The 11,738-nt window shown below is 37.4% G+C and overlaps 1 protein-coding gene across 1 annotated transcript; it reads right to left on the bottom strand.

The window, feature by feature from the left end:
* Positions 1–5,600: 5,600 nt before the first annotated feature.
* LOC123306326 lies at positions 5,601–7,262 on the bottom strand. The gene is made up of 3 exons (XM_044888292.1): positions 6,615–7,262; positions 5,924–6,274; positions 5,601–5,764 (listed from the first exon to the last, which is right to left on the bottom strand). Exons 1-3 carry the CDS (start codon positions 6,712–6,714, stop codon positions 5,601–5,603), a joined length of 615 nt encoding a protein of 204 aa, XP_044744227.1. The 5' UTR covers positions 6,715–7,262.
* Between the last annotated feature and the right edge of the window lie 4,476 nt (positions 7,263–11,738).

Genomic DNA, 11,738 nt, shown 5'->3' with positions numbered 1-11,738 from the left:
TGGAACTTTCTACCTTTTCTGCGACTGCTATTTGTATGACGCTGCCGATGAAAACTTTTCGACACCAGACTTTCCCCGCACCAATCGGCGAATTCTTTACACTTAACCGAACTTCCCGCACTTTTTCGTCGCAAACGTTTAACGCTTTAAGTTTCCCTATCCAAAATTCCAACACAATTTTATATCTGGTCTTTCTACGAATCAAAAATAAACGATCACTCCTCGAAGGTTACTTTACTGATTCCGGATAAAACTGACTTTAACTCCAAATTATTCCCGTTCTCTTTAACTACCTAATTCCCGATATTCCGTTCCTACTTCAACAAAACAAAGGACTGGACTTTTCTTTATACACAGCTTTTCCAAATTTATGAGCCGACCGAGTCTCCGATTCTATTCCGTGATCTACCTCTACACCTTTTCCAATTGTAATTCAGAAAACGTAAAATGTAATTCAGAAAAGACAATTGAATTTCAGAAAATGAAAATTGTAATTCAGAATAGTAAGATTATATTCAGAAAAGGGAATTTGAATTTCAGAATAAGAACTTTAAATTCAGAAACGGTAATTTGAATTTCAGAATAGTAATATGCATTTCAGAAAGTGTAAATTGGAATTCAGATTTCGTGATTTGAAATTCAGAAAATGGAAATTGTAATTCAGAAATAGGAAATTGTAATTCAGAATGTACTCTACATAGAAATAATAACAATGAGTACAGGTGAGGTATTTCTTGATCGTGAATGAATAATTGATGGAAGCTTATATTGGGATATCCTGGTCTTCAGGAAGAGTATTAATAGTAATATCAAAAGTAACACAATTAACAAAATTAACATAAGATTATAAAGCTAACATAACAAAACTAACAACCAACTGGTAAATCTTCTAAATCTAGCACTGCGTCGTGAAATGTTGTTGTGTGCTGAGCGGCACGAGCACAGTCGCCTCCCATAATTGTGTCTTTACTTCTATCTATAATTTGCTCCAAATATTGCAACCTTTGCTCTTGAACCCCTGGGGCCGTCACCTCAGGGACTCTAAGTCTTGTTTTCACCCCCATTTTCAATTTAGCCCAAATTGATTCGATCGGGTTTAGCATCGGGGAATACGGAGCTAATCTCAACAAATTAGCTTCCGTTGCATTGACAACTTCTTCTAGCCTAGAGTGACAGGGAGCGTTATCACACACAATAACCAAATCTGACAATCGATTGCCCAAGTCTTCCCATGTATTCATAAGTCTTTGAATCCACTCGTTAGCTAGAAGCGCCGTGTAAGATCCTCTTCTATTTTCCATTGCAATCACACCAGCGGCAGAAATAGCACCAATCACATGTATATTCGGACCTCTTGCTGCCGGGAGCTGTTGAATTGCACGAGTACCGGCTTTGGAACGCCCTCGAGATCTTCGGCAAAATAAATTGAAATTTGTCTCGTCTATCCAAACGATTTGTTTTCCTTGACGGATGAAATTGTTAAGGGACCTTACATAATCGGCACGTTTCAATTTATTTTCTTCGGTGTTCATAGTAGCTGGTGCTGTATGAACCTTTTTTAATGTGAATATTCTTCCTTCCAAATAGTTTGTTATCGTTGTGCTCGATATTGATTTTCCAAACTCTGCTAACACCTTGGCTTTTAACTGTTTAATAGTTAGGTCGCAAGTTTCCTCAACCCATGAGATCATTATATCTATTTGTTCACTGTTCAAAATTTTTGGTTTTTTCCCACCCTTTCCAAACATACTGTCCCTTCCTGATCTTACCCACTGATAGGCAGTTTTGTATTTCACACCCAAAGTTTCTGATAAAGACACCCAATCGTCCCCTTTATTTGCGCATGCTGTTATACGCTGCCTGTCTTGACTTGTGTTTTTTTTATATATGGTCCTGGTAACTTCTATTTTTTCCACAAATACAGTTCTGCAAATAGGACAAGTCTGATCCCTCAAAGGCTCCGCACATTTGTCATGTAAAAGATGGCTGCATGGCAATAATTTAACTACTTTGTTTCTACTCATGGATATTCTGCATATTGCACAATTATCTTTCAATTCCATTTTTGATTTTTTTCTCGATAATGACTTAAGTTTCATGAGAAGTTTGATGACATATTGTCATACATATCACTTGATACTTTTCTGAATTACATATTACATTTTCTGAAATTGAATTGATGTTTTCTGAAATACAATTTTCGTTTTCTGAATTACAATATGCTATTTCTGAATTTCAATTCACTATTCTGAATTACAACTTTGTTTTTCTGAATTTCAACTTCCTAATCTGAAATTCAATTTCTATATTCTGAAATTAAATTAACTATTCTGAAATTCAATTTCTCTTTTCTGAATTAAATGTTGCTAATCTGAAATACATGTTTGCTTTTCTGAAATTGAACTTTGATTTTCTGAATTACAACTGGAAAAGGTGTAGTTTTTCTCTTACTTCGTGCCAACCTAATTACTCTAAATCCCCATACTCTTTCCTTACTGACTCTACAAAAGACTTATAACTTTTCTACTGTTACGTACCGACTCGAAGGGGTATATTTTTCGATATTTTTTAGATCACGTCCCCGGACCTACTTAAAGGGGTATTCTTTTTGATCACTTTCCTCGGACCGACTGACTAACTTTTTCCGATGTACTTTTTCCCCGGTCTTTCTCTCCCACGCTATGGGTGGTACCAGAACGATCATTCTTGCTGAGTTGAAAAATCAGCGTTCCCAAGCTCGGCGGTCACAGAAAATTTCGGCTACTTCGAATTCTGAGAACTGTTTTCCTCTCAGGGTCTCCAGACTAATAAATCTTTCTTAATCTACATGACTGACCGTTTTCACCCGTTCTGAAGTCCTTATCACCGGATATTGGAATCAATTACATAGGCCGGCGATCGCCGGTTGCTCTCCGAAAACGTACATTGTATCAATCATAGATGTTTTATTAATCTATGGTATCAATATCTGCAGAATTTCTGACTGAGTGACCCTAACTCTTTCAACTCCTATCGAACTGGTCATTATTTCAATTCCCGCGACTCGATACCGCCTGATCTCAAGCGCCTCAAAGTGTCATATTTCCAACTAAAAATCGCCTCTGCAGCACGGCTGCAACAATGTATGAAGGTTCCAGCGATACCTCGTTTCAATTATCTCAAATTAATTCGAATTCTCTTATTCCGATTTATTACAAATTGTTCTTCTCCCTATGATGTGCATCTCAGTATACTCTCAAATAAAAACTTTTGTGCTGAAGAAAAACAAAGTTGAACATGTTCATAAACCCTCTCAGTGGTACTTTACTACAATAAGATAATAAGGCCTATTAGAATCTTATAGGCCTACCACTCGCTCAAGCTCAAGCTTCACCACAGTTTGCTTGCGCATTCCGGCTTGTACACGGAACACTGTGCGTGTGGTTGGAAAAACAGTATACTGCGCTTTCGTACTTAGGCCGCTTCCTGACTTGTCGGTGCAGCAAGGTTGCGGGATCAGGAAGCTCTGTTAGGCTGAGTTCTACAGATCGAACGGAGAGAGCGCGGGGAACGTGACGTCATCAGTAGATCTCGTTCCCGGTCATTTTCAAACCCGAACGTGTGCGAGCGTTGATTAACAATTGACATTAATTTGATATTTGTACTTTGCGTCTTGCGGATATTTAACCCTGCGACTTTTCGAAGCGCAATATGAATTTGAACCATGCGATAGTAAGATTGGGTTCTGAACTTTTTTTTGATGATGATGATGAGGAAGAGGAAAGTCAGGGCATTGCAGTTAGTGCAAAAGTATGGCAGTTTGCCGAAAAAACAGTCCATAATTTTGAAGACCATCAATTCCAATTACATTTTTCGCATTTTCGTATGAAGCGATCAACGTTCTGGAATCTACTGGGAAAAATACGATTACTGCCTGCTGCTGAGACCCGCATAGGAGGATTTCCAGAAACTGCATTAAAAAAGCAATTATTACTTACATTGTGGTATTTGGCCAACATTGAAAGCATTCGGGGAGGATGAGCAACTTTTACTCGTATTAGAACAGTGTCTGAAATTGGGATTAAAAACTGAAGGTGCACTGTATATCTACTAATAGAGTAAAAAGTATTTACTTTTCATTTCAGTGGTGTTGCTAATCGTTTCGGATTAAGTAAATCGACAACTTGGACAGCAATTTATAGAATTTGTGATACACTATTAATTGCAAATGTTAAATATAAAATAATATCTGTGCCAAATGAAGAAAAATGCAATGTAACATCTAATTATGTAAGGGAGAAGACAGGTTTTCCAGGTAGATTATTTTAATATTATGGTTTGCTTAAATTGACCATGATAATTTCGAATTCATTTTTCATAAAAATCTACAGCTGCGTTTGTATTAGCGCCTAGTGTAGAGTAATTGCGGGGTGAGGGCCATCGCTGCGAGCCGGAGGTCTGTCGGTTTTTCGCTCATCGAATTTCGCGTAGAGCGCAGTCAGAGATCAGTCTCTGGCGTAGTGTACACGTGTGGTCCACAGTCTCCATGATGAAGGCTCTTTCCAATCGCGAAAGTTTTAGCAAAGAATTGCGCTTTGTTTTGAGAGTTGCGAAATTTCACTCGAAGGGAGAAATTTTTGTCCGAGTAATTTTCGCGAGGGAATTTTGCTAATGTAAACGCAGCTTGATGATCTATAATATAAGGTATAATATTCAATCATGTTAAGCTGTTCCAAAAATAGTGGCAGGTATTTATATTTCAGGTGTTATAGGAGTAGTAGACGGCAGTCATATTCCTATTATTGCACCTAAAGAAAATCATGCATCCTATATTAACAGAAAATATAGTATTGTTGCAAGGGACATGTAATGAGAAGAAGGAGTTCATTCATTGTTATGCAGGGGAGGTGGGATCTGTACATGATGCTGCTGTGTTACGCAGGTCTCATTTGTTAAATTTAATGAATTTTCCCAATGACTCCCACTTGTTGGGTGATTCTGCCTACCCACTCTCCACTAGAATTCTTGTACCCTATAAAGATAATGGCCATTTAAATAATATTCAGAAAGAATACAACAGAATTCACTCAAAAACTAGAGTTATTATAGAACAGACCTTCGCTCTTCTGAAAGGCAGATGGAGGAGATTGAAATTAGTGGAAACAAAGCACATGCATCTTCTGGTGACTATCATTGCATATTACATAATATATGTTTGTTAGAAAATGATATGGCAGATGATATGAATGTAGAAGAAGAAATTGAGGAAGAAAGAATAATGAATATTTCTGACGAAAATGATGAAAATGTTCAAAGAGTCGACAAGAGAAATAATTTAGCAAACTATTTGTATTTGAGAAGACTCAGAAATTAAATTGAGTAAAGTAAAAAAATATGTCTTATTGGTTGTATCAAAATAATAGAATGATTGTAAATATGCAGTAAACAAATAACATTGCGTAAAAAATTATTAATAGGTACCTAATTATTGATGCACCCTCTTTTCGTATGTGGTTGGATTCAGAAAGTAACATTGCTTTTAACTTTATTTCATAAAAATCTCGTTACAATTAATTAGCTCATGAAAGACATATCATATTAATAAAACACTTTCATTCTGCTTATATATTATCTAGTTTTTTGCCTATAGTATGTTCCACCGATATTTGAAAAAGTTTTAAAAATTTGTCCATTTTTGCCATTTTCTCATCATGCCTTTTTTGCACCATGTTATCTGATTTCCTTTTTCTAGATGTGCTTGGCAGATTGTTGGTGGATTCAGTACCTGTTGAAAATAGCAAATTTTTGTAAATGTATAATAAGATATTACATGTACTGCAACAGAAAACTATGAATTGTGACACACAATTAATTGTACGGAAGAATGACTATAAGAAATATACAATTTGACACTAAGGTTTTATTGCAAGAGAAAAGCTCTTACCTGAAGCTTTCCCAACTTTTTCTAATGTACTCGATGCTACTGCTATTGGTTGTATATCTGGCTTTTTGGCCAGAAATGAGTCCATGGCATGGAAAAATTCCCACCTTTTTAAAGAGTTGCCACGTTGATTGTTATGGTCTTTTATTTTTTTGTAGGTTTTTTTTAAACCCTTCCACTTCGAATCTACTTGTTCGTAGCTCATTGCTTTACCAATAACTTGCGTCATCTCGCAAGCTATCTTCATCCAAACTTTTTTTTTCAATCCTTGGTCAAACTCATCGTTATATTTTTTCACAAGGCGGATTAACAATAGAACAAGTTCACTTGTCCAGTGAAAGCCAATCTCGTTCTCTGTAAAAATGTTTGCGACAATTATAAAGATGCTCGAAGACATGCTCTAAAAAAAACTTTTGCAACATAGATGAAGAGTACTAAAAGAACAAATGACCTCTTGATAAGTCATGATGAATAAAAAAACTTCTTTTAAGGTCTTAACGTAATGAAAGCATAAAATAATATTTAAGTAATACCAAACTCACCCCAGGAACGAGCCTAAGGCGGGAGGGATGGGGTGGTGAACGATACCCCCAATGGAGAACAGAGTTGCCAATATTTCGGAAAAATATCAAAAAAAGGGAAAATTTCGTACTCTCCCCTCTCCCGAATTGACTTAGACCCGTCCCTGACTTACCCGAAACCTGCAAACTATTTAAGGAACTCGAACTGGCATGCCCAATATCCCTGTTTGGTAGAACTACTTTCGTAATTCTACTTTTAATTGCTTTTTGCATGTACCTACTGGTTTGCCAAATTATAATCTGAAATGATTAAAATATAATTCCGTTTTATATTATATTTCCAACAAGAAGAATAGATAATGATTTTTTCAAACTGTATCATAAGAACATCATGATATACAAATAGAATAAGGACGGGTGTCCACTTGAAGCGTTTTCGAGCGGATTCGCGCTTACGCGAAACGAGCTTCAATTAGCTGCGATGCGCTATCAATCCCAAGATTCCCATGTAATAATACGCCTTGTCCACTACAGGCGTATTTAAGCGGCGACGAGATCGTACGCGAGATACTCCTGATATGGGATCTGTAGCGTTTCGCAAGAGCGTGTAACTGCACGAAAACGCTTTCAATGGACATACGGTCGCACTATGCAAATACATAATTTAAAATTGGGTATTGAGTCGGTAAACTGATTATACACCGATGATTATAAAACAAATACCTACCTCCCGTTATTATTCTTTTTCTGTCCACATCTGGGACATCTACTTCATATTATTTTGGTTACACCGTCCAAAAAAGCATTTCTTTGTTCATTTTTATCGGCAAACAGTTTTTTTTGAAAAGAACTCAGTTTTTCTGCAGAGTAACACTGACGGCAGTTGACAATTGATTTGACAAATCCCCATCATTCTCTATCAGTAAACTCGGGGAAGTGCGAGCGTGATCGGAGAACATGCTCCGTCTCGACCCGAACGGAAAAGGGAATAGTCAGAGATCGAAGTCGAACGCGATTGAAGTAGGTACACTTGACGTGCTCAGACTCGAAAAGTCGCTAAGCCGAACTCAACCTTAGAAATTTTACAGAGTTGCCTACAGTTACACATTATTCGGTATGAAATCCTGCAGCACCTTTTGTGAGCCGTCGCGTCGACATGTCTTCATTTGTCGCCATTTTGTTTCCTTCAAGTAAGCGCGGTAAATGCCGAGCGGCGACTGGACAAGCACACCGAGATGCAGTAAAACGAAACGATTCCTTCCCGCTACCGCTCATACGGCTCATACCGAGCCAGTCAGCAAACGCTCATTGAAATATAGAGCTTGTCCAGATGCGGCGAGAAACACGCGATTGACTACGCGCGTATCATTTCATGTTGCGTCCACATGTAGCGTTTGTCTACGCGTCAAAACGCGAGTTTCCAGTCCAGTATTCCCTATTATTACATCTTCGGTTTCCAGTGTGGATGGTTTTTTCTCTTTTGAATTACTTCCTTCACAAAATATTTCAACAATTTCTTCCCAACATGTATTTTTAGTAGGTATTCATCGATTGGAATATTCGGGAGATTCCATATCCCACAACAGAATTATCTTTTTCTAATACTGACATATAAAGTGGCATTTTTTAGAACTCATTGACGTTTGAAACGTAATACAAGAGACCGATTTGCTGAATATTCTGTAAACGAGTCAACTGCCCTGACAAAATCAAATGGTTTAATAATTTACGTATTGTTCCAAGTAACGCAGTACATTTTTATTCCGTATAATCCTACTTCGCGCACTAATAAAAATGATTTACTCATCCAAAGCTCTTTTTTCTCTTCTGAATCACCTTCTTCAAAAAATCTATAAACAATTTCTTCCCAACATATTTTCCGAATACGATTGAAATATTTGGGTGATTCCATATCCCACAACAGAATTCCCCTTTCAACTTCATCGATAAAAAGTTCAATATCGTTATCGAGTTCCATTTCGAAATTTCACTTAATCCGTCCTCACGCAGCAACCAACGCATGTGTACTGGACGCTACTATTGGGACCCTAGTATCTCGACACGCGCGTAGAACGCGCGAGTCGAGATCCCTGCGATTGCTTGCGTCGAACTTGCGATCTTATTGCACGCGCGTATGCATGTGGACGGGATCTACTATGCTCTAGTATCTCGACACGCGCGTTTCGAAACGCGCGTAGTGAATCGCGCGTTTCTCGCTGCATCTGGACAGGCTCATAGAGCTTGTCCAGATGCGGCGAGAAACGCCGCGATCGACTACGCGCGTAGTATTTCATGTTGCGTAACATGTAGCGTTTGTGTACGCAACAAAACGCGAGTTTCCAGCACAGAACACACCCATGACTTACTTTATGGTTTCCAGTGCAGTATTTAACATTATTATCTTCGGTGTTGCTGTTCATTCGACAAAATGAAGTGCAGCAAAGCGGTTGTTTTATGGCTCGGGTACCGCAGATGGAAACGGCGTAAACAAAGGGAAAATAGACGATAAAAAATTCACCCAATCCTACTTGACAGAATGACTCAGAGTATGTTTATGACATTATATCCGAATCTCAGAGAGCACAATGAAAAGTTCTTCAACTACTTCCGGATGTCAATACAATCTTTTGACGATTTACTGGAAATTATAAAAGAAGATTGAAATCCAAGTCAAAATTATGTTGTACGAGATGTTGTTTCCGCAGAAGAAAAGCTTGTGATCACTCTTAGGTAAGTAATATTTTTTTCAGAATTTTCTATTTTTCCAATATCAATATAATTTTTCAATTCCGGCAGTAGGTAGGTAAATCATATGAAACTAATAACTTCAGCAATAGAAAATTTATATTCAACAAAACATAAACAAATCCAAAACAAAACTGAACAATAATCCAATAAAACTAGAACGTGATTAATAATTGAAAAAAAAATCATACGTAATAATAACTAACAATACATTCTAAATCTCGTTTTGAAATAGCTCCATAGATGGAGATTCTTGCATCTCTATGGAATATGCTGGAGATGAAGTTATTGGGGTGAACGTTTCATTTTCGTTATGCCTCATTCTTCCAGGATTAATAATTTTTGAAAATGACGACATTGGTGGGGATGGAGATCCATACTGGGAACAAGGAGGAATAAACCTTCAGTGTGTGAAATATCGAATGATGGATTGTAATGAGGAATGATATTGATCGGGTTAGCAGTCAGTATTAGGTGTTTACTTTCTCTTTATTGTTTAGGCCTAGCTTTCGGAAAACCTCGTTTCCATCTTCAGGGCCACTAAAATGTACATGGTAATAAAAACAAGAAACATACAATATGACAACAGAGACTTACATCAATGCGAGAAGAAAAATATCTGTCGTAATAAATGCATTGGTACTCAGTCCTATGTAAGCTCGAATTAAGGGAGCACGTCAGGGACTGTGCGATGGCTAAGCAGACTACTGGCCTATCCAAACACTGTTATGAGATGAACCACACGATGAACTTCGGTGATGCCAAGATATTGAAGTCTGAATCTAATAGACACAAACGAGAATTCCTGGAAGCTGTCGAGATAATGAACCGAGACAACAACGTCAACATTAACACCGACTTTAACGGCATTAACTCCATCTACTGCAACATCGTTAATCTGATTAATAAGCCGCCCACCTTTTCTTCTCCCTACACAGAACACCCACTGCCCCATGACTCGTGACGCCACTGTCCGGGTCTGTCATTTCCCTTTCTGTCTTTTCCCTTTCTGCTTGTCCTTGCCTTTCCTTGTTTTTTGACATCATATTTCTATGGTAATGTATAACCTCGCTTAGCTATTTGTCAATGTTCCGGGTTTTATCTATTGTTTTGATTATTTGTAACACGGTTTCTTTTCGGGTGTATTCATTTTGTGACAATTTATGTGTTTCGAGCTTACATAGGACTGAGTACCAATGCATTTATTACGACAGATATTTTTCTTCTCGCATTGATGTAAGTCTCTGTTGTCATATTGTATGTTTCTTGTTTTTATTACCATGTACATTTTAGTGGCCCTGAAGATGGAAACGAGGTTTTCCGAAAGCTAGGCCTAAACAATAAAGAGAAAGTAAACACCTAATATTGACTGCTAACCCGATCAATATCATTCCTCGGAATAAACCTTGTTTGAGAATATTCTCCCTGTTCCCGATGTGTGGTTTTCCCAGGTCGTTAGGAATATGAATGTGAGTACGATATAGGATGCTGAGCAATATTTGTTGTACGTGTAAAAGAGATATCTTCGCAGTCCCCTGAACCGTCTTGGTCATAATCGGTAGATGTTTGTGAATTATTGAAGTTTCGGTTAACTTATCACGTACCGATCTTTCTAAGAACATCAATCTTTGTCATAAGTAAATATAGGAAGTTTTATAAGAAGCTCCAGAACCTTATGGCGCATTCTTCTTTCTCTTCATTTCTCTCACAAAACTGTCTCGTAGCCCTTTCCATTTTTTTTTAAGTGAAATTCCTGGAACCATTAACATATAAAGTATTTGTAACGACTGAAAGTTACTTTAATCTGTTTTTTGGAAGAATTAATCACGATTTATTTCTCGTTCGAGATATTTAGCTACCGGGTGTTATTTTGCAGACCTTCATTATGCCTATAGATTGTGAAAGTCGACAATAATCGAAATCGTACAGAAAACGTGTGTTGTCATTTGGAAGAAATTGAAGAATATAGTGATCAAAGAACCCACAGAAGAAAAATGGAAAGAGATTGCAGAAGGGTTTGAAAAATTCACCAATTTTCCGAATTGTATTGGCGCCATAGATGGAAAGCATATCAGAATTATAAAACCAGTCGAATCTGGCTCACTTTTCTACAACTATAAAAATTTTCATTCGACTGTATTATTGGCTCTATGCGATGCAAACTATTGGTTCATCTAGTAGATATTGGAGCATATGGACTCCAGCATTTTCAAAAACTCCAGGTTCTATGAAAAACTTACGAATAATGAACTGAGCATTTCAGATCCAACGCGGCTATCGGAAAAAGGTCAGACGCCTTTACCTCATGTCATTGTAGGAGATGAGGCCTTTGCTCTAATGAAAAATGTTTTGCGGCCTTATTGTGGTAAATCATAAAAAAAGAATATTCAACTACCGATTATCAATAGCACGACGTTATATCGAATGCTGTTTCGTATCTTGGTGAACAAATGGAGAATATTTCACAGACCACTCAACGTGAATATAGAATTTGCAGAAGACATAATCAAAGCCTGCTGTGTTCTCCATAACTATGTCAGATTAAGGGAAGG

The sequence above is a fragment of the Coccinella septempunctata genome, chromosome 1 (genome assembly GCF_907165205.1).
Source record: "Coccinella septempunctata chromosome 1, icCocSept1.1, whole genome shotgun sequence".
Classification (NCBI taxonomy): Eukaryota; Metazoa; Arthropoda; class Insecta; order Coleoptera; family Coccinellidae; genus Coccinella; species Coccinella septempunctata.
Note: the sequence above shows the minus strand (reverse complement) of the source record. Positions and strands in the feature narration are given on the sequence as shown.